General features: G+C 55.8%; 3 protein-coding genes across 6 annotated transcripts; 2 read left to right on the top strand and 1 right to left on the bottom strand.

The window, feature by feature from the left end:
- Window positions 1–1,448: 1,448 nt before the first annotated feature.
- CDC42EP5 (CDC42 effector protein 5) lies at window positions 1,449–6,007 on the top strand. The gene is made up of 3 exons (XM_033127229.1): window positions 1,449–1,718; window positions 1,933–2,071; window positions 5,477–6,007. Exon 3 carries the CDS (start codon window positions 5,477–5,479, stop codon window positions 5,936–5,938), a length of 462 nt encoding a protein of 153 aa, XP_032983120.1. The 5' UTR covers window positions 1,449–1,718; window positions 1,933–2,071; the 3' UTR covers window positions 5,939–6,007.
- Window positions 6,008–6,153: 146 nt separating this feature from the next.
- Window positions 6,154–8,528, top strand: LENG9 (leukocyte receptor cluster member 9). Its single transcript, XM_033127227.1, has one exon. The coding sequence runs from the start codon at window positions 6,904–6,906 to the stop codon at window positions 8,389–8,391; it is 1,488 nt and encodes a 495-aa protein (XP_032983118.1). The 5' UTR covers window positions 6,154–6,903; the 3' UTR covers window positions 8,392–8,528.
- A 212-nt stretch (window positions 8,529–8,740) lies between these two features.
- Window positions 8,741–20,053, bottom strand: LOC117034388 (leukocyte receptor cluster member 8). 4 transcript variants are annotated; one of them, XM_033127226.1, is made up of 16 exons: window positions 19,589–20,047; window positions 17,895–17,987; window positions 17,047–17,221; window positions 16,566–16,667; window positions 15,704–15,814; window positions 14,726–14,978; window positions 14,448–14,586; window positions 14,041–14,229; window positions 13,526–13,804; window positions 13,311–13,451; window positions 12,903–13,185; window positions 12,382–12,483; window positions 12,237–12,305; window positions 12,019–12,148; window positions 11,734–11,941; window positions 8,741–9,694 (listed from the first exon to the last, which is right to left on the bottom strand). In XM_033127226.1, the coding sequence occupies exons 2-16, from the start codon at window positions 17,930–17,932 to the stop codon at window positions 9,532–9,534; spliced, it is 2,382 nt and encodes a 793-aa protein (XP_032983117.1). In that variant the 5' UTR covers window positions 17,933–17,987; window positions 19,589–20,047; the 3' UTR covers window positions 8,741–9,531. The 4 variants fall into 4 exon arrangements, with proteins under 4 accessions (XP_032983117.1, XP_032983114.1, XP_032983115.1 ...); XM_033127223.1 differs by having other exon boundaries at window positions 9,553–11,941; window positions 19,589–20,051; XM_033127224.1 differs by lacking the exon at window positions 19,589–20,047 and adding an exon at window positions 19,275–19,416 and having other exon boundaries at window positions 9,553–11,941.
- Window positions 20,054–22,564: the final 2,511 nt, after the last annotated feature.

Here is a 22,564-nt window from a genome sequence, read left to right as displayed (position 1 = left end):
ACCTTTTCATGTAGTTTTTTCAGCACTTCCAAATAGTAAACTTGGCTAATTGTTTGTCCACTTGGTACAAATTCATAATGAATAATCCCTCTGACATCAAAAAAGGTTAGCAACATCGTTGCAACAATTTCACTAACTTAATTTCTGACTTTGTGTGTGTGTGTGTGTGTATGTGTGTAGCATATATACATATTATACAAAAAGATATATATCTTAACTAGAGAGATAGCTTCATTCTATACTTAATAATATACATGGAGATATATGTGTCTGTATGTAGCTATATGACTCCCACTGGTTCTATTTCCTGAAGAATCCTGATACACCTGTTATTCAGGTGCGCCCAACGTAATCAATCACATAAATCCTAAAAGCAGAGATCCTTCCCTGGTTGGAGGCAGGAGAGAAGGAGCAGACCCGCAAATAAGGGAGATTTCAAGCATAAGAGAAGAGGGACTCAACCCAATGTTGCTGGTGGAGAGCCACATGGAAAGAACAAGAAGGATGCAGGCAGCCTCTGGAGCAGACCAGCCCCAGCTAACAGCCAGCAAGAGCCAAGGATTTCAGTCCCATGGCCACCAGGCACTGAATTGAGTCGGGAAGAGGACCGGTCCAAGTAAGGCTACAGCTCTGCTGACACCTTGATTTTGGCCTCCTGAGACCCACAGGACCCACCCGGACTCTGCCCAATGGAAACTGTGAGATAATTAATGTTGGTGGTTGTGAGCCATGTGAGTTGTGGTGGTCCGTGATGGCAGCAATGGAGAGCTACTAGCATTGTCCTTGGTTCCTCTCTCTCCTGCAACCCCATCCCTTTCCATTCCCAAGTCCGAGTGAGCCTGCCTCCTGAATCCCTTCTGGTCCATACCTTCCTCTCCATCCTTGGGCCCCCACCCCAACTCAGACCCCTCCCAGGGTACTGATATGAGGCAAAATAAATAAATACATAAAATTCAGCGGGAACCAAAGATTCAGTCACCACAATCCACAACATTGTAATGCAGCAAATGAATAAATGGAACAAAAAGAATAAGTGACACATCTAAGAGGAGCAAAGTATCAAAATTGTAAATGGAGACATGATCTGTGTGACTGATTTTTTCTTCAGCAGTCTCTCTCTCTCTCTCTCTCTCTCTCTCTCTCTCTCTCTCTCTCTCTCTCTCTCTCTCTCTCTCTCTCTCTCTCTCTCTCTCTCTCTCTCTCTCTCTCTCTCTCTCTCTCTCTCTCTCTCTCTCTCTCTCTCTCTCTCTCTCTCTCTCTCTCTCTCTCTCTCTCTCTCTCTCTCTCTCTCTCTCTCTCTCTCTCTCCCTCTCTCTCCATACACTCCCACAACAGCTGCAATCTGGAAGAAATTACTGTTCCAAACAGCCAGACTTCCCCAGTTTCAGGAAATTCCAAGCTGGGCACGGGGCGGGGCCAGGTTGGGGGGCGCGCCCTGTGCATCCCCCACCCCCTCTGCGTGTCCTCCGCGCACATCCAGTCACGGCCTCCACCCGCCCCCACACTCAGCCCCGAGGGGCCTCAGGTTTTCCACCCGCTGCTTTCTAGTCCTTTAAATCCTAGAAGCAAACTTTTGGGGGATAAGGAAAGCTGGGCGGGGCCTGCGCCTTAACCCTGTCTGCCCCAGACGGACTGAGCTGGACTGCGCGGTGACGGCGCGCCCGTTTGGGCTTCTACCATGGCCCCCGAGAGGGGCTGACATTTCAGTCCCGGTGCAGGTAAAAACGGGACCGATGCCAGGGGTGGGGCCCTGATTCCTGGGTCTGAATGGGGGAGACACTGGGACCCCTGACTCCTGGGCTGAAGAGTAAGAGCTGGCAGCCAGGACTCCTGGGACCTGAGACAGGAGGGGGCCTGAGGAGGTGGCACCGTGCGCCGGGACGCCTGGGTTCTGATCCCCTTCCAGGTTCCGCGTGACACTTCCTTTGCTAGGTGAGATCCGGCCGGGAGGCAGGAGGAAGAAAGTGCGGGCCTGGGACCAGGAGGCCGAGGCGGGCTCCGAACCCAGGACACGGGGTCCCAGCTTGAGCTGAGCCTGAGCGCGCGGGACCCCCTCAGCGAGGACCACGAGGTAAGTGAGGGCAGTAGTGGGCCGGAGTCCCCAGTCAGGTCCAGAGGGAAGCGGACCTAGGGCCGTAGAGACGGCGGCCGCTGGAGTCTGGGCCGCAGCCACGTGGCCTCAGGAAGCGCGTACTGCAGCCCCCAGGGACCGGGGTCTCCCCCTTTAGGGTGCCCCACCCCACCTCGCCTCGTCTCCCACCCGGCTGAGAACCAGTCCGGCCGGATCTGGAGCGGGTTGTTATCTCTGTCCTGGCTGGGCTGGGGCTGGGAGAGGACAGAAGAGAACCAGCTGTGCCCCCCACCCCCGCCCCTACAGCTGGAGCGCGCTGGAAGGGGCAGAGGCGGATGGGGGCGGGAGGAGGGCCTCAGCCCCGGGCGCGAAGGCAGGCGGCCGGTGTCCCATTTTCGCTATTGCCTCTCTGCCTGCTTCACGTTTGTCACAAACAACGGCCCCTCTGTAGGAGCTTTGGCCGAGTGATGGACTTTTTCTGAGTATGATCTCATTGCATTGAGCACAGAACTCTGCTCGAGGGAGATTAGAGCCTCTCTTTAAGAATACACGAGGCTCAAGGCTAGGAGAAGTGGAGCGACTTGCCCCAAGGTCTCAGAGCTGGCAGAAGAGGTGGCATTCAAAACAACAAACAAACAAAACACATTTACTTCATTGTTCTCATCTGGAATAAATAAAAAGAAAAGAGAACCAAACACGGTCATGGGTGTAGGAATCCCTGGCCTTCATAGCAAATCAAAACATTCTTTCCATGGGATGCACAGAGCCTGCCCTATCCTATGGGGGCTATGAGCGATCAAATATCCTTAGACTCTGGAATTCAAGTGCTGGCATCCAAATCCGTCCCCCAACATTTGCTACTGTGTGACCCAGGGTGTTACTTCACCTCTCTGTGCCCCAGCCACCACTTGTGTAAATCAGACATTATAACACTGTTCTCCTCTTTGGGTCGTTCTGAGGATTACTTGAGTTTGTTCATCTGTGTAAAGCACGTAGGCGCCCGCCTGGCCCTGAATAAGTGCTTGGGAAGTAAAATGTGAACATCCTGAGTGTACTTTGTAACCACCTCTAGCACACACGCATTCTGACTCCCGTTTTTCAGCCGAGCAAACTGAGGTTTAAGGTTGAGGAAGTTCAGGGTGCTACAGAAAGGAAATGGCAGCCCAGGTGTGTTTGACGTCAGAAACCAAGATCTTAATGTGCTGCCGGGTGCTGGAAAATGACGGTGACATCAGCTGTTAGGGAAATAGGAGGATGGGACAAGGGGCAAACTAGGGCTTTGCAGGGAGAAGCAGTTCCTCAGAGCTTCCCAGAGAGACGTCCCTTTAAAGGGCAGCAGGCAGTGGAAGCAGTGACTCTGGGCTCTGAAGACCCACAGAACTGGCTTTGTGACCTCCAGCAAGCCACGTACTGTGAGTGTGTTTCCTTATCTGGAATATGAAAGAATGACCTAAGGTGGGACTCCACGGAACATTATTGAGCATTTTCTGTGTGCAGGGTACTATGCTAAGACTTTCATGGGCAACATTTCAGCTATTCTTTCAAAGAGGTTATGAAGTATCATACAGGTGTCATTCCATTTTTGAGGTGAGGTCAGAAAGGTTAAGTAACTCCCCAAAGCCACACAGCAATGGGGAAAGGCAGATCCAAACCAGGGCAGCTTGCTTTCCAAGTATTGCTCTTTTCACCTATAAATCACTGCAGTGTAATAATGGGCACTGGGAGAGCATTTTTTACTTTAAACTGTGAATTGATATTCATTAATGAATGTCAGAGGTCAGCATTTAAAAAATATACAAAATAGATTAGAATTGAAAATATCCAAGTGCCTAGCATGTTATAAGAGTAAGTCTTGTTTTGTACAATTTTTATTTCCCTTATGTGGAGAGCGGGGTGATTGTGTGCCAGGTTGCAATAAAAATATATTTGTTCATCTAGGTGGAGGTCAGAGAAATTTGAGAAACACTGCACAGGTGGTGAAACAAAACTAGTTTTCCCAGAAAAAACAAATAAGTGTGTGTGTGTGTGTGTGTGTAGGATAGAGGGCAGTTCTCACAACTCATCCATCTACAACTATTTTGAATCCTTTTGGCTTTCCTTTTTGTCCACATTATCACTGATAGTGCCCAGGGTGCTTGTTACTAAAAGAACAATGCTGGGTGTTTAGTCTCCCTTGTCGGATTTTATTAAATCTAAATTTTGTTCCACTGTGGTTGTTTGGGAACACATATCCTGCCATCCAACACTAGCACTCACAATTGGCTGGCACTGTTACAAATACCATTTTCAACATAGTTTTCTTTGATTGAGCTTTTCTGTGTGCCCTGCAAGGAAGCTAGTACTATTTTAATCATTTTACAGATAGGAAACAGAGAGAGATGACATAACTCATACAGCTGGCAAAAGGTGGGGCCTCAATTCAAATAGAAAGAACATCATTCATTATAATAACAGTGACTGTTATTACAAAGGCACAAGGTCATCAGAGTCCCTCCCAGAATTCCATAAAAACAGGCAAGTTCCAGGATGTGGGCAAAGGTTGGCAGACATTTCTGTTTATCAAGAATCGCTGCAGCCATGGGGCAAGAGGGCATCTACTTAGCTTACAGTTCACAAACTGCCAGATTCAAATTTATGCCATTTTGCCATTTTTAAACATAGAGAAATTTGCATTATCTTACAAAAAGTGAGACTTTGTTTCTTTCAAAATCAAATAATTCAAATTAAGACATGCTGTGCCTATATACAGATTCCTAAGCCCACCCTAAAACTCCCGACTTAGAATCTTCAGGCAGGCCTACAGTCATGATTTTTGTGTGCTCCAGCCAAAGCCTTTATGGGCCCCTTCGTATACATGAAATTGCATTTTAAAACTGCACTGTTATAAAGACATTTTAAATATATATATGCACACATTTAATAAAATAAAAATAATGCACACATTTTAAAATAAATTCAAACATTTCCACGTTTTCGCTGGCCTCTGAAAGTGTGTGGACCCTAGGCATGGTGCCCTTTGCACCCACTGGATGCAGCCAGCCCTGTCTTCAGGAATCTCCATGTGTGAGGAGCTGGAGTTTCTGTCAAGTTTGGGAAGCACTCTTGAAGGTTGCTCATTGCCTGGCCTCTAAGAAGCTCAAATGTTAGTTCTTAGTGGGATCAGTATAGCATGATGGTGATGAGCAGACCTAAACTTGAGTCTGAGATGTGAATCAAGCAGATGCGACCTCGGGGCCTCTGGGAGCTTGTTTTCCCACCTATAAAATAGTAATAATCCCCCCACCATCATCCTGTGGAGGGCGTCCTGGGAATGGCTGCCTAGACTCTTCACTGGGGGAACGGCAGGACTAGGGCTAGGGCGCTCCCTCCGGATGGAGGCCGGGCTGACTCGCCCCTACCCTGCAGATGCCTGTGTTGAAGCAGCTGGGCCCCGCACAGCCCAAGAAGCGGCCGGAGCGCGGCGCCCTCTCCATCTCCGCGCCACTCGGCGACTTCCGGCACACGCTGCACGTGGGGCGAGGTGGCGACGCTTTTGGGGACACGTCGTTCCTGAGTCGCCACGGCGGGGGGCCGCCCCCTGAGCCCCGGGCGACCCCCGGAGGGGCCCCGCGCTTCGCACCACCGCCCGCCGTGCCGCAGCCCCCGCCATCCGCCCTTCGCGCGCCAGCACCCACTGACCCGTTGCTGTCCTTCCACCTGGATCTGGGCCCCTCCATGCTGGACGCCGTGCTGGGCGTCATGGACGCGGAGCGCCCAGGGGCTGCTGCCGCCAAGCCCGATGCGGACCCCGGCTCCGGGAAGCAGCACCCCAGGGCCCGCTGCCGCACCAACGCGGACCTCGAGCTGGACGATGTCATCGGCCTGTAGGCTCCCAGTTCCTCACGCCCTTGCCGTCCGGCACCCCACTTCTTTATACATAAACGGCCAACTTCTGTGCCCCGGTTCTGTCTGTTCACTTTGCACGTGTGAAAGGGGGGTGATGGGGTCCCGGCGCCATTAAGAGTCTGGCGTGTCATCTGGAGTTCTGGTCCCCGCAGAAACCAGACCCGCCAGGGCGAGGTCGGATGATAGGCATGAAGTCATGGGTTGTAGCCCCTTTAAGAGAGCTCGGGGACGTGGTTAGGAGGACCCCTCCTAGGGACCGGGTCCCGACGGGGCGTTTCTACAGCCTCATTCATTCATCCTGTTGACAGTGCCGCTACCGGCCAGACACGGTCCCGCGCGGCCAGACTCGTTCCAGCGGCGGGGCCAAGTGCAGTGGACCCTGCCCTTTACCCTGGGAGCGGCATCACAGGAAAGTGGCCGGGAAAAGGCGTGGTCCCCTGGAGGAGGGCCCTTTGTTCCCCCGAAAGTGTGTCGACCGGAGGACGAGGGCGGCAGCAGCGTCAAGTCTGGGCCACGAAGTTCGGTCCTGAACCTGCAGTTTGTCTTGTTATCCGAGAGCGACAACCCGGGACCCAGGGGGCGTGGCAGCACATGCAAATCATAAGGTGGGGAGCAGAGACGGGCTCACTAGGGGTCCAGAGGCGGGGCTTCACATGCAAATCATTAAACAGGGGCGGACCAGGCTCGCTAAGGACCCAGGAAGGGCGGTGCCGCACAGGAAAATCACTGGAGTAGGGTGCGGAGCGCTAAGGGACCAGGGAAGGCAGTGCCACAGGGGTAAATCTTTTGGACTGGGGGCGGGGCCACACATGTCAGCCGCCTGACCGCCGAGGCGTTGGGCTCAGGCTCCCAGACGACTTAGGAGGGCGGTCCACTTGGGCCAGAGTCAAGAGCCCCGGGGGCGTAGGAGTGGCCGGAGTGCTTGCCCGCGACGTCACAGCAGAGTAATGCCTGGGTTGAGGCGGGGCTGCCCACCGCCCGGGCCAGGGCCAGCTAGGGCAGGACCGGCTCACCAGCCTTCCCCGGTTCCCATGGCGGCAGCCGGAGAGTCCCCGGAGGCCCCCACCGCGGAGCCCACGCCCCCGGCGGCCTGCCGCTTCTTCCTGGAAGGCCGCTGCCACTTCGGAGCCCGCTGCCGCCAGCCCCACCCCGGGGCCCCGGAGCCCGCGAGGCCTAGTGGCGGGGCCCGGGCCGAGGCCGGGACCAAGAAGCCCCCGCTGCGCACTGCCGAGGCGGTTATCCAGCGCATCCGCTGGGACCCGCGCCTGGACCCTGCCGACTTCTCGGTGGGCTACGCGGACCGCTTCTTGGGTGTGTGTGAGGAGCCCTTCAGCGCCTTCTGCTGGGACGAGCCGCTGGCGGCACTGGGGCCCGGTGTGTTGGCCGTGCCACAGCACCGCGTGCTGTACTTCCGCTTCCGCGACCGAGTCGTGTGGGACCGCGCCTCGCGCTTGGACCACGTCTTTGGCTCCGGCTCCGCGGAGGGCCGCGGACCCACCATCCTGGACGCACTCGACGGCGGGACCGCTCAAGTGTCCGGAGATGTGCACGATGACGACGCGCAAGGGGCCTGGGAAGCACAGGACTTGGTAGCTGCTGCCCGTGCTGGCGCCCCAGAGCAGCCGGGCGGGACAGGTTCTAAAGCCGATCACCTGACACTGGCGTCTGCCAACACCCAGGAAGTGGACGGGACCAGAAGCCTGGATGCCCCATGGACAGAGCCCAAAAGGGTGCTGAAGATGGCCGTCGAAGCCAGGACTGAGGTGGTACAGGCCATGGCAGCCCCAGGGTGGCACCCGGGAGAAAGCTTCCCTGAGACTAAAGTGTTGTGGGGTCCCGGAGCCTGGCCCGAAGACAGCAGCGGCGCAGCCCCTCACCAGCCCCGCCCCACGCATTTTGTAGCCATCATGGTGACAGAGCCCAGGCTGCAGCTGGGGGTGGCCAAGGCCCAGGAAGAGCTGGTCCGAACCGCGCCTTCGTGCGCGGCATTCACAGTGCCCACAAAGGCCCTGCACCTAACCCTGGCCCTACTGAGGCTGGTTGGACCCGGAGAAGCAGCAGCCGCCATTGGAGCGCTGAGACGCGTGCTTTCAGCCCCCGGAATAGACGCACCCCCGCAGCTGACGTTTAGGCGGCTGGTGCTCCTGGGTTCCCAAGTGCTCTATGCACCACCTTCCCCCTCCCTGGAAACCGTGGCCCAAGTGCTGAGCCAGAGGCTGGAGGCTGAGGGGATCAGAGTGCTACAGCCCTCTGGGGGACTGCACCCCCACCTCACGCTGGCCAAGGTGCCCCGGGGCTCCCAAGGCCGCCTCCCTGCCACTGGGTTCAGCCCAGAGCAGGAGCTAGGGAGCCAGCCCCTGACGCAACTCTGGCTGTGTGTCATGGGGAGGGCAGGGGGCGCCTACCAGCCCCTCGCTGAAGTCCCCCTGGGGTAATAGTCCCAGACCTCTGGGACAAATAGGATTTCAACCCGAAACCACCCGAGATCCAGTCCAGCAGGAGGTACAAAGCTCTCTCTCTCTCTCTCTTTAATTTTGGTTTCTCTCAAGCTTCCAAACTGTGCTCAGTGCTCCAAGGAAAAGAATGAAGGAAAGAAAGGGGAGGGGAGAGGAAAAGGGAGGGGAGGCAGAGGAGGAACATCTGGAAAAAAAGCAGCCTGACAGTCCAGCTGTTTGCAAACTCATTGCACATCCTCCAGTTACATGGCAGAAGAGGGAGGGAGGGCCGAAAAGAAAAGGGGGGAGGAGGAAGAAAAAATAACTTAAAACACACACAAAAAGAAAAGAGAAGGAAACATGACGTGAGCTGGTGATCCATGAAGGCAGGGAGGGGGACCGTTTACCTGTGCTGAACCAGGGGGGGGGCAGGAGGAGGAGGAGGGAGGGAAGGGGGAAAAAAACCAGAAGAAACACTGGGGTGGAGGGAGGGGACACGAGACAACTTAATACAACTGCAGACGAGGCGGCCCGGCCGGTGAGGTCCCGCGATGGCCTCCGGAGTCCTCAGTGCGAGGTGGCGGCGTGCTGGCGGCGTGGCGATGGCGTTTCTGGGCTGGGGGCCGAGGGCAGGGCACAGTCTCTACGGGCTCCCCTTGCTCCAAACACTGAGGCCCCAGAGGGCTGGGCAACAAGAGTCTGTGGTGAGGCGGGCGGCGGGCAGCGTGCTGGTGCCCCCGCTGTGGCGGGCATGGGCGGAGCGGCCTGTCTTCTCCCGCTGGCCCCCGGCGTGGGATGGCCAGCCAGGGTGCCGGGTCGGTGCCGGAGTACGAGCTCGAGAGAGAGAGAGAAAAAACACTGAGACAGCATTAGTGGAGGTACAGAGTGGACACAGACCATGCCCCCACCCCTCCGCGCCCCACCCCTCCTCCCCGTCCCGTCCCTCTGAGGCAAAAAATAAAAATGTAGAAAAAAATCTCTGTACAGACTCCCCAGTCGGAAAACGGGGGCAGGGATGGTGGCTCTTCCTGGAGCCCACTCCCCACAATTAATTTACAACCCAAGTCCATGGCTCAAAAACAAGATCTGCAGAGGCAGCACTGGGGACTGCAGCCCCACCCCGCCCCGTCGTGCTGGTGCTCAGAAGGCGGACAGCTGCGCCAGGCTGAGGCGGCAGTCGATGCTGGTGTTGTCCGGGCCCGAGTAGGCCAGGCCCAGGGGCTCTAGGAAGGCCCGGCAGGCAGCCTCGCCCTCGAAGGCCAGCTCGGCCTGCAGGTAGGAGACGGGCAGCGCAGGGCGGAAGCTACGGAGACAAGAGGAGAATGTGATGAAGCGGGCGGTGGGCAGGGGGGGCCCCACAAGCCCAGAGTGGGTGCCCCCCCTTCGGACACCCAAAGGGTTTCCTCAGCACGTTACCTGCTGACCTTTAACCCCCTAACCTCCCCACCTCTGGGGCTTGGGGAGGCCCGGGGTGGGGCTGATGGCCCCAACCCCAGTTGTGCCCCCCCTCACCCTCACTTACCTGTGCGGGGGGTGGGGAAGGAGAGGGGACAGGAGTGAAGGGCCCAGCTGGCTCCTCCATGGCACAGGGCCTGAGCAGTCCCTCAGAACAGGGCTGCTGCGACCGAGGGGCAGAGGCCAGGCAAAGGTAGTGACCTCGGAACCACATGGGATGGCAGGGCTGACTGCTACTCTGGGGGCCCAGCCTTCATGAGTCCCCAACCCTGGGCTAGTGCCTTGGAAATGCCCAGACACAGGTGTCGGCCAGCACTTACTACATACTCAAAACAGGATTTCTGATTGTCCAGAAGAGATACTATTTATGGAGCACTTGGCATGTGACAGGATACAGCTGTTCTAAGTACTGTCACACTGACTCACTGAATTCTCGCCTGTAAGCTATGTCACCCTACGCTTTATAAATAAACACTGAGCAAACTGTAGATCCAAAGACAGAGCCACTTGACCAGTGTCACCTAGGAAGCAAGTAGTAAAAAATACATGAACCAGTCCTGCCCCAAACTGATGCCCACATGGGGTGGGGGGCACGGGAGAGCCTACTGTCCCCCACATCTGAGCTGGCCTCCTGGCTGCCGTGCAGGGACCTGACTCTGGGATGGAGGGACGTGTCTGCCCAGGAAAGCCAGTACCAATTTAAAAAGTGGGAAAGCATGAGAGCCTGAGGCTAGTGACAGGCCAGGGCCCCTTCCATAGGTGCCTTGTTGTCTGTGTCCCCACAAGGCAAGCACACGGTAGCTCGGGAACTGCCCTGCAGGAACCTGTCCAGCCACACAGGGCGGACTCACTCGGAGGGGTTTCTGGGTCCTTCAGGCACACCGCCGCTGCCGCACCCCCAGTCAGTCACCAGATTCTATGCATCCTCACCCTCCATGTTTCTGCCCCATGTCCTCTATTTCCATGGCCCCTGCCCTGGCTCGGCCTTTCCCTTCAATCTTTTTGACCCAAACTAGATCCTAGACTGTGTCCTTAACCTTCAGGTTGACCGTCCCTCCCCATGGCGCCCAAGTTAGCAGACGTGGCAATCAAGGCCCCTGGGACCAATCGACCCCTGACCGGGATTCTCAACCTCGGCAACACCAACACGAGGGCTAGATGATCGGCTGTGGGGCACCCTGCGCACTGCAAGCTGCTCAGCAGCACCTCTGGTCTCTGCCCACTACAGACCAGTAGCACCCCCAACTCATGACAACAAAAGATGTGTCCTAACATTGCCCTATGTCCCCAGGGGGAGTCTCACTGCCCTGAGCAGCACAGGTCCCCCTCGATGTCTGGCGGCAGGACACAGACGGGGTCAGCACTGCCCACGTCCAGTTCGCCCCGCATCATGCCTCTTTCCCTAACCCTTTTTGTACCCTCGAAGGACTCAAGTGGGAACATGGCCCTGTCCCATCAGACCAGAAGCTGTCAAGAGCAGGACCATCTTTTCTTTGTCTCTAGAGCAGGAGCTCAGCGACAAGAGAGCCGAGAAAGACAGACACACAACTTGCAGGGAGGGAGGCTGGGGCCCAGAGCAAGGAGCAGACCAGCCAGGGTCCCAGGTGACGTGAGCGAGAGGAAGACAGCAGCAGGGAGTAAAGAAGGACCCCCAGCGCACTAAGACAGAGATGGTGGAGGAAGGGAGAAACAGGAGGGCCAGAACAGAGGGTGGGCTGTGCGAAGGGAAGCAGGAGGCACTGGAGGGTGCTGTGTGTGGAAAGAGAAGGGGAGAGGGGACCAGGAGGGAGACCAGAGATGACAGGGGATGCAGCTGGAGGCCCGGCGTCCGGGAATGTGCAGATAAGGGAAGAGAGGAGGGCCGGGGGAGAGCTCAGCAGCACATACGTTTTGATCATCGCCTTGAGGGCAGCCTTGCGCTCCCGATCTGCGAACTTGTCTACGAGGTACCCAGACATACAGGGCGCATGGCAGTAGAGCCGGAAGAAGCGGTGGTAGTTGCCCAGAGCCCAGGCTGCCCTTAGCGCCAAGGCGTGGGCCACGCAGGGGTCTGTCTTCAGCTCCCGGGTCAGGTACGCCAGCTCCGTGGTGATGTCTGTGGCCCCAGACAAAAGGGAGTCAAGAATGGCCCAAGTCGGGCCGTGTCGCCCAGTCCTGCGGCCAGGGCCTCACCTCCTGAGTTCTTGGTGAAGATATAATACAGGATCCGGTAGGCAGTGAACTCGCCCACGTTGCCCGGCAGGTTCTCTGCATATAGCGACTTGAGCTGTGTCTGGCACTGGTTGAACTCCTCATGGTCACCCTGGCGGTGGGGGAGGAGGGAGGAGCACAGTGAGGCCCGGGAAGGGGACCCGGGTCCCCGGAGCAGCCTGGGGCATGTCACCACTCACCTTCTCCAGGGCGATACGGGCATGCGTCTCGTACACCTCCACGGTAAACTCCGTGCGCACACCTTGCACCTGGTCCGTGGAGATAGAGGTCAGACCACAGCAGGGCAGCACATGCTCCCATCAAGCCCTCTCAGCCCCACCTCACCGTCAGGTCCTGCCGGATGGACTTCATCTGTTCGCAGGCGAAGGCGTAATCCTGCTTCTCTTTCCAGTGGGACTTGACCATGCACAGTGATTTCTTCAAAACCTGGGGAGGAAATGAGATGAAGGCTTGGCGTGATAGGTAGGCAGAGCAGGGACGTACCACACCCCGCTACAGTTCCATTCCCTCGGTGTTTCAAATGAGGGCGCGACACGAGAACCACTCAGTGACTCGCTACTGTCACAGGGAAAAACACACAGCACAGCCCAGTAAGTGTGCCCGGGCCCGGTTCCCACTCCAGCACCCAGCAAGCATGCACCTGGGACACAGTGCTCACTGGATCGTCCCGAGGGCCTCAGCGGAGGACCTGGGGTCCTTCTCCTTCTCAAAGCGATGAAAGCCCAGAGGCTGAGTGAGGCTCCTGACGAAGCCACACACCCGGGACGCGGGTCTTCAGTTCACCTCAGTGCCCACCTGGCCAGGTGGGCTCACATGGTTGACCCACCTTTCCCACCTGCACTTACCGACACAGGGCGCACAGTAGACGGGTCGGGGGCGCAGGTGAGACGCAGGTAGTGCTTGGTGACGTCAGGGCAGGTGCCCACGATCTGCAGCTCCTGCCAGTCAGGGTCAGCCCCGCTGCTCTCCAGGCCGCCCACCTGCAGCACCAGGGGCTCGAGGCGCAGGCGGCGGGAATGTCCATGCTGGAAGCGGGCCGCCCGCTTCTGCTTCTTCAGCTCGCGCTCAGGGTCCTCACACTCCAGGGCCACCATCCTCTTGCGGCTGCGCTTGGGAGCCAGGTCGTGCCTGGGGAGGGAGGCGGCCCGTGGAGGCATCGACGCCGTCCTCAACCGCAGCAGCAGCCATGTGCCTCCCTCCCCAACCCTCCCCAAGGACACGGCCCCTCCTCCCTGGTCACCACTGAGACTCACCTCTTCCCACGCTGTGCCCTGCCTCTGCCGCGATCCATGTGGGCTCCCCTACCCCCCCGGCCCTTGGGGGGTGGGTTCCTGCGGCCCACAGGCTGACACTCATTCCCTGAGTAGGAACTGTCAGAGTCCGAGTGGGAGTCACTGTGGAAGAAGCAGGAAGGTGAGGCCCCACCTGGCTCCCCACAGGCCCACCCCAACCTGCAGCCAGCACGCACCTGCGGCGGAAGTGGCGGCTGGGGGACCGGGAGGAGGAACGGGAGCGCGAGTCGGTGCTGGAGGAGGAGCTGTGGTCCTTCATGAAGACGTTGCGGTTGCCAAACTTGGCGAAGCTGCTGCCCCTCGCTCGGCTGGCTCCCCCAGCCCCTGGTGTCCCTCGCTGGGACTGGGCGGCTCCGCCCCTGTTGGTGGCTCCCGCCCCCCTGGGGGGGTGAAGGCTGCTGGGGGCCTCCCATCGCTTCTTCTTGGGGCTCTCTGCCACAGGATCTCGAGTCAGCCTGAGAACAAAGCAGGGCAGGGCATCACCAACCTGTGCTCCCACCGCCCACCAGCCATCGACCTCAGGGACACAGTGCGTCAGGCAGGAAGGGGACGCATGTCAACAACAACTGGGCTGACGTGCTTGGGCAGAAATGGAGGCAAACCCGGCTGGCTGTGCCTAGCAGGTGCCTCAGACTGTAGAACCTTGGGCCCGGCCGTTCGTCCCTCCCCACGCGGCACCCAGGCAGCTCACCCTGGCAGGGGCTCGCGGCTCCAGTCGATGGTGTAGGCTGAGCCGTCCTGCAGGCGGGCCTGCAGCACCTCCTTCAGCAGCTTCTCCGTCCTGTCTTTGTCCTCCTCCGATTCACAGGCCGTGAAGCAGCGCTCCACGTACTCTTTCATGTCCTGTGGCCAATCGTCTGGCTTCCCAGAGAGGCTCCCCCTGGGCAAGCGCATTGCAAGGACTCAGCTAGGGCTCACCCATCGGCAGAGCCCCTTGTCACTAGCACTCACTGAGCTGATTTGTGTCCCAGACCTAACGTGGCGTTTCCTTCTCCATCCCAGTCTGTGCTCCCAACCCCGCGGGAGGCCCACTCCCCTCTTGAGGACCTGCAGGGGGTTGAACACAGATGCTGAGCATGGGAGCAAGGGAGTGGTCACCTGTGGTTCTGGGCCTTCTCGGGGTTGGGCTGGGGGCCGAAGCTGCTGTGCTGGCCCTCGGAGGAGCTGAAGCTCTGGCTGGTGACAGCGAAGGGCCGTTTCTGAATGTTGAACTTGAGACCACCAGTCCCGGGGGCCGCTGTGAGGGAAGTGAAAGCCAGGATTAGGCCTACCCCGGTAATGGAAAGGTATAGTGCCTGGCGGCTGCCCCAAGGCCCTGACGATGCCAGCACCCAGGTAAGGCCCCGTGTACCGGTTTCTCTGCACTGCCCACTTACGCTTCATGCGGTTCCATAGCTGCTGGCCTTTCTTGGGCTTGGTGGGCTCTGTGTAGGCGTGTGGCCCGTAGGCCTGGCCCGAGGCAGGCCCGGCTTGGCTATGCTGTGACGCTGGGGCTGTGCCAGGCTGGGGGCCGCTGTTCAGAGCATGAGCCCCATGTTGGGGGTTGGAGGGCTGAGGGGGCTGGGCCGCGGGCAGCTGCTGGGGTGGCGCCTGGTAGGACATGCTGTCATCCATGCTGGGGACCGGGGGCTGTCAGAAGAAGTGGTGCTGAAGACGGGAGCAGAGTCTCGGGCTGCTCTCAGTCTGTCCACAATTATGACAGTACTCAGCTCTCAACTCTGCCATGTCCTTCTTCTGAGGTACGGCCTTTTACTAATCACCCTTCCACAGCTGGGAGAATTCGGGCTCGGACACAGAGCTACTCCCATGGCCTCAGCTGTTAAGTGGCATCCTCCCCCCACCAGTGGTTATGGTCTGAGCACGTGTCCCGTGCCAGCCAAGGTACACATATGACAGCACACACGCACAAGAGCCCTGTAACAGGATCACCTCTCCCACTCTAAGAACTGGCTGAGCTGTGGAGGTCACGTGACCACACCACCAGGTCCACCCACCTCCCTGCACTGGTTGTACCACTCCTCCAAGCTGCACATTAAGTGCAAGGCCAGAATGTGTGTGTGTGTGTATCACACACACACAGAGAATGTGTGTGACTGCACGTGTGGGGAGATACAGATGACAGGCTGCTACCACCATCACCCCAACAGCCCAGGCCCAAGCCGTGGCCAAGCCCTAAACCCATCCTGGTTTCCAAACCTCTGCTCTGCCCAGCCTCAGAGCAGGACTTGCTTGGCAGAAGGAAAAAAAAAAGGGGAGGAGGTCAACTTAAATAACACAGGTGTCCCCATTGCTAGCCCACTCAAAAAACTACATCCCCAGCTGGAACATGACATGGAGCTGGGCTGGGGCGTTACCTGGTTCAGAGTCCCTTGGTGCTGGGGGGCTGATGGCTGCTGGGGTGTGGCTGAGCCATAGGAGCCGGCCATCCCGTACTGGGAGGGGGAGCCATAGCTCTGGTACATGCTCTGCCAAAGGCAGGAAGGAGGGTTAGTGGCAGGCCGCCCCCACCCCTGCTGCTCAGACGCTGTATGCAGCCTGTGGCCCTCCCTCCATCATCCCTCACCCTTTTCTTTCTACCGCATAACGACCTAATTATCTTACATTAAGAAAAATTATAAAATAAAAACTATTAATTCTATATCCCACCTCCACTAGTCCTCAAAAGTTATTTCTCTATTCCACAAGTATTTACTGAGTGCCAACTCTTCTAAGCACTACAAAAGACAAAAATCCATGCTCGAATGAAGCTGGCACTCAAAACAGCACAGTTGCAGACAAACATATAACACAACCAGCAGTTAAGAGCTAGGAAAGAAAAAGCCAAGCAAAGTCATAGAGTGCAGGGTGAGGGGACGCTCCTTTACACATAAAGTTGGTCAGAGAAAAGCACTCCTTTTAGGATCCATCTGTGCAGCCCTCGGGAAGGTGAGGACACAGCAAGGTGTGGGCACATGGGATGGAGAACAGCAGCAGAGTATGGAATGGACCTGGTGTGGGAACATCGAGCGTATGGCAACTGGAGTGACCGTGGGGAGGAGAGGTAACTGGAACCACGAGATAGCACAAAACCTGGTGGACCAGGGGCGGGCTTGGGAATTGATCTCGTGGGCGATGAGTTAGTGGGGCGTGTTCAGCAATTGTCATGCCGTCTTCGATCCATCACCATCCGGGCTGTGCCCCACGGAGCCCGCCTGCACCCCGCAGCTGAGCACTCACCACGGGATAATAGTAGCTGTAGGGATAGGCGTAGCTGTACTGCTGGTACCACTGGTAGTACTGCTGCTGCTGTAGCACCGAGGCTTCTACCTGGGGCACATACTGTGGAGAGAGCCCACTTGATGTAAGCCTGGGTGCAGGAGCCCACGGGCCCCATGGTCTCCAAAGGGCAAACCTATTTACTGGTCACCTGCCATGGAACAGAACTGGGCCCACATCTCCCCATGGAGAGCCACCACCTCCACCCCCGGACTCAGACACCTTACGAACCAAGGGCATGTCTCCCTCTTCAGGTTGGACGCCCAGGGATAAGGACACATGTTGCCCTGGATGCTTCAAGGGAACAGTCCTTGCTTCCCCCACGCTAGAGCTCCTAGGGTGTCTTCAGAGCCCTCTGTACTGGTGATACATGGGGACACCATGCGTGTCTCTCCCCCAGCAATCCCCCATCAGGGTGCTCAGGCCTATGTGGCATTCTCACCTGTGTGCTGGCCACAGGTCCATTGCTGCTGGCCTTGGCGGAGCTGCCAGCGGCACCAGCTTTACTGATGCTGGCCAGGGCCTGGCGGGCCTTCTCCCACTCCGGGTTCTCGTGCATGGGCGTCTCCATGCCGTTCTCTCTGCCTGTCCCGGCCACCATGCTGTACTGAGAGGACCTGCACAGGGTGCACCGAGTCAGTCTGCTCTCCCCAATGCACACAGTGGGCAAGGGGGTCCAGGCAAACACCAGGGCTGGGATCCCAGATCTCCCTCTATTTATTGGAGCCTAACTTTTCTAATCTATGATATGCTAACAACCAGTTTCTGTTTCACAGTGAGGAATAAATGAGATTTCCTACCTAAGGTACTTTTCCAGGTGACTGGTACACAGCAGTTGTTAAAAATCAAATACAATTAACAGCATCCAGAGAACTTAACATAGGACCTGGTGCCTAGTAAGTCTAAATATTGTGAGTCAATAAATTCTGTCTGACACCACCCAACTCAGCAGGTTATAATTACAATGTTTTGGAAAAAATAAAGAATTAACAAAAAAGTAAATAACTATTAAGTGTTGGAGGCTGCCTCCCAACTGTAGCTCACTGAACGAATCACCAGTTTTGTGAAACAAGAACTATACTGTAAAAAACGAAAGCTCAGAAGGCTTGACCCTGTCCACACTACACCCAAATGCTTCCTGTATCTTGTGGCCAGAAGGCCTTCTCTCCACCCCCAGGGACAACTGCGTCACTTCCCCCCACCCTGTGTGAGGTCCCGTCCCAGACGACAACACTGGGGCTTGCTTCCTTTGGCCCTCCCCTCTGGCTTCTGTCCCTCTAACCCACTAACCAGTCTGTGCTACGTTGATCACCCACGTTGGCCGCCATCTGGACCTTGGGGTGTAAGTGGTGGACCTCGGGAGCCAGACTGCTTTTTCACTGTCTGTGAGAAAAAGAATGAATTAGGGAGACTCAAAAGGGAGCAAGAAACATGCCACAATGTGAGGAAAGAAACAGATGGACTCACGAGAAGACAGGCAGAAAAGAGATGTTTGAGAAAGGAGCCCCTAGGGTAAAGAATCTGGAGAGAATTCTGGGTGTGGGAGAAAAGGTGAGGGGAAGACCTGGGCCTCCCGGTACTGCTGTGGGTGGAAAATGAAGGATTTGAAAACAGGAAAGTTTGAAGCAATTTCCCATAGGGAAAGAGAAGGATCTGAAACCCATGAGAAAAGGGAAGGATTCGAGGGAACCCTGAGGCACATACGGAAAGGTCAGAGAGTGGGATGGGGGACCTCGGTCAAGGTTAAGATGTCTAAGAATTCCTGAAAGGAAACAGAAGAGAGAAGACACTTTAATAAGCAAAGTCTGAATGAACCCTTAACGCTGGAAGACTTGGAAAGATTTCTGAGAATTCTGTAAAGAGGGAAGCACTTCAAGGAGCTTTGAAAACAATGGAGAATGGAGAAAAAAATCTGAGAGGAAAAGGGGACTTCTAGAAGTTCCTCCTAGAAGCAGGAGAAGTTGAGTGCGCGCAAGGGAAATGCCAAAGTGAAGAAATGGGTTCCTAGGAAGCTCTGACAAGAACGATTTCAGAAAGGTGCTCCCAGGGCAAAGAGCCCTACGTGGGCAGTTCCTGGGGTAGAGAAAAGGCAATTGCTTCGGCTGGGGGTCTGGAGAGAAAGCGTGGGGACGCCTCAAGAGGTCCAAAACGTGTTTTGGAAGGTAATAGTGGGATGGAGAGGAGTACGAGGAAGTGAATGGGTGTCTTGGGGGCAAGAATTGGGGGGCCTAAACTTGAGGGGATAACTGACAAGCACGGACGGGCTCAAGGCGAGTCCCGCTTGAGAACTCGACAATCCTACAAGAAGTGAGGTGACAGGAAAAGGAGTCTGGAGCTGGAAAACGCCCTATGAAAAAAAGGTCTTAAAAGAACCAGACCAGGGTGAAGCAGAGGGTCATGAGCAGGGTACTGGTAGGGTGGCAGGACAGGAAGGAGACTGGGGGGAAGTCGGGGCCGGAGTGAGGGTCCTGGGCAAATCTAAAGGGAGGAGGCAGGAACCGGCGGGAGGCGAGGGGCACCTGTCCGCGAAGCAGGCGCGGGGAAGGCGAAGGAGGGCGCTAGGCGGAAGAAGAGCCCGCCCAGATCCCAGCGACAGGCCCAGGAACCACCGCCCCGACCGCGCCACGCATGCGCACTACGTTCCCGGGAAGACGACGGCGCAAGACCCACCCGTCGCCCGGGGCAACGCCGTCCTCCGCTTGGAACCGCCTGGTCAAAGGGAGTTGAAGAAAGGGGCGCCGGGGGCTCAAAAATTCCAAGGGAGGGACGGGAGAGCAGAGACAGACTGCACAGGAACGAGGGTGCGCGGCAGCGCGCCCCACCCCGCGTGCGCAGGCGCAGTGCGCCCGTGCCCACCACACCCAGTAGACGCTCGCGCGCGATGTCCGTTGGGGTGACGGCCACCAAGGCCTCGAGGTCCGCAGGGCGTAAGACTGAAAGGAGTTGCCGTGCTCGTCTCCCCGCCCGCCGCTCCCGACACTCACCTCCGCCGTCCACCCCCGGGACTCAGCAGCAGCGGCCCAAGGAGACAGCGACACAGCCGCGGAAATGCTCGCGACCCCGCAGTCTCTAGTCTTCTTTGGGTATCGACGTCCAGACCGCGGCGTCCTGACGTCACGCGGAGTCCTTGCTCCGCCTCCCTCGGCTCTGCACAGCCAATGGACGCCGCGAACTTGACTTGAGTCCGCCCTCCCGCCTACGCAATGACGCAGTGGGCGTTTTAGGCAAGCCGGAAGACCCGGTGGGGATGGTGGCCCGGAGGGGCGACGCGCCGCTGAGCTGGGCTCTGCGCCCTTCCACGCAGCCTTGTTAGTGGTAGCCATTATTATTATTTCTAGCTATAAACGAGGGTGTTGGTAATTGTAAGACTGCTCACCGTACAGGGATGTGGAAGCCCGGGGAAGAGAATGACGAACTCTAAGAAAGAGTGAGAACAGGCTCCACCGGAAAGGGAAGCTTCCCCAGTAAATAAAACTGGAATGGCGCACCTGGTGGAGGGAACAGCGTGTTCAGACATTTGAGGCGAGAAATAAGCCCATCTTGGGGAGTTGGGATGGGAAGCGGTGGGAGGAGCAGGGGGCTGTGGCAGAACAGAGGTATGTGAGGTCCTGGAATAAAGAAGTAGGTGCGGAGAAGTGGGCAAGTAGCAAGGCCATGGATGTTACGCTGAAGTATTTGGACTATGTCTGTAAACAGGCCTTTCTATAAACTTTTTGTAACCTTTCGAGTCTGCCGTGTGTTTCCATCCATGACTGATAAAATTATCCAGTCCAGTTCAGGGACAGGTCACTGTAGTTACAGTAGGTGGCGGAACATTAAGGGGCAGCTTCCTTTACATTTTCCATTGTTACAAACTTTTCTATTGATAACTACATATTATGTTTTTACTGTTAGCATATTTGATCTTCTATCTTTTTACATTTATAAATTAAAATTTGCGTTTCAGAATTATTTTAGGTTTACAAAAAAGCTGCAGAGGTAATTCAGAGTCCTGCATATCCTACACCCAGTTTCCCCTAATGCTGTCATCTCACATTATTGTACAATATTTGTTAAAACTAAGAAACCAACATTAGCACATTACTATTAACTAAGTAACAGGCTTTATTTGAATTTCATCACTTTTTCTCTGAAGTCGTCTTTGAGTCCAATCCAGAGTACCATACTGCTTTTAGATCCCATTACTTTTTTCTTTCTTTTTTTAAAGCTTGCTGGGATTTTTTTTTTTTTTTTTTTAAGATTTTATTGGCGGAGAGGGAACAGGACTTTATTGGGTAACTTTCAGGACTTTTGCCAGGTCAAGTTCAATCTTCATTGTGGAGGGCGCAGCTCAGCTCCAGGTCCAGTTGCCTTGTTAGTTGCAGGGGGCGGAGCCCACCATCCCCTGCGGGAGTCCAGGAGTGTTTTAAACCGCCAGCCTTGTGGTTGAGAGCCCACTGGCCCATGTGGGAATCGAACTGGCAGCCTTCAGTGTTAGGAGCGTGGAGCTCCAACAGCCTGAGCCACCGGGCCGACCCAGATCCCATTACTTTTAACCAGTATATTTAAGGTGGATTTCTTGTTGATAGCATGTAAATGGATCTTTCTTTTTCACCCAGAGCATACAACCTCTGCCTTTTAAAAGAAGTGTTTATAACTTTATAAAATGTGATTGTTGGTATGGTTAAGTGTAAACCAATCATCTTGCTATCGGGTTTCTACTTGTCCATCTTTCTTTGTTCCCCTTTTCCTCTTTTTCTGCCTTCTTTTGGTTTGAGCATTTTTTTTACAGTAGACTATTTTAGAGCAGTTTTTAGGTAGGGCCTTTGGGAGGTGCTGTACCTCAGGTCCCCTCCCCTGTCCTATGGTGGGAAACTCATGAGTTTCCCGGCTGTGGCGATTTCAGGGCTCACCTGGATATTTTCCATCTCTCAGGGATCACTCTTCCTTGCCTAGTGTCCAGAGTCTGAGTACCATTTTTTCACATATTTTGTCTGCCTTTTTGGTTGTTTCAGGAAGGAGAGCAAATCCCATCCCTGTTACTCCTTATTGGTTGGAAGTGGAAGTGCTCATATATATCATTTAAAAATATTTACCTTTTGAAATGTGCTTTTATCTTGGTTAAAGCTGACCGAGTAAAGATCAGTGGCAGGCTCTTTAGCAGGAAATCAGGCGGCCTGAATCTCGGGGTATTTTGCCAACATCCAACCCATCAGAGCCACGCTTCAGTTTCTAGACATGGTCTCAGAGTCACTAGAGAGCAAAGCAGCCAGAATAGCAGGGCTGGCCCCAGGGTCACACAGCTCAGGCAGCCAGCCATGAGAAGAAAGCGAGTCAACACAGGTGGCTCCCAGAACCTCCCTACTGGAAATCGTAGTCCATTTCTCTTTCCCAGCTTCAGGCCCACACATTGAAAACTGCCTTGAGCATCCCTTGCAGTGCGCAAGATGGAAATGATTATCAAGCACGGTGCAGTCCTCCAAGGTCAGCTCCCCTGCTAGATATCTGAGGTGTGGCACTCGGCCAGCAAGCCTTGACCTGAAACCCTTGGTGCCATGTATGTTTTAGGATCCAGGATTTTTCAGTTTTGAGAGGCGACATGGTTTAGAGTCCACACAGTACACTGTACCCTCAGTACCCCATATGACACTTCGAAATAACCCCATCAGTGTTTCTGCAGGAAACAGATGAATGTTCCCAGCAGGCGGGGACATTGTCTGTAAGTGACCCCATGCCAAGGTAGGTCAGGTTCTGCTGCCCAGTGAGTTGGGGAAGACCTCTGGTATGACAGTTGTTTAGGTTTTGGAATTCACAGGAGGGACTGGGGAGCTGTTTGTGACCCCTGTCTGATAGATGCAGCCACGGTCCAACAGGTCAGGGGACTGGCCACGTCCCATAACCACAGCCTCGTCTGTATTTGTCCACTCTGCTGCCATTGTCTGTTGTACCCACCTCAAATCTCTCTTCTCAGGCTTTCCCCT

Source organism: Rhinolophus ferrumequinum, chromosome 15 (genome assembly GCF_004115265.2).
Source record: "Rhinolophus ferrumequinum isolate MPI-CBG mRhiFer1 chromosome 15, mRhiFer1_v1.p, whole genome shotgun sequence".
NCBI classification, from domain to species: domain Eukaryota; kingdom Metazoa; phylum Chordata; class Mammalia; order Chiroptera; family Rhinolophidae; genus Rhinolophus; species Rhinolophus ferrumequinum.
Note: the sequence above shows the minus strand (reverse complement) of the source record. Positions and strands in the feature narration are given on the sequence as shown.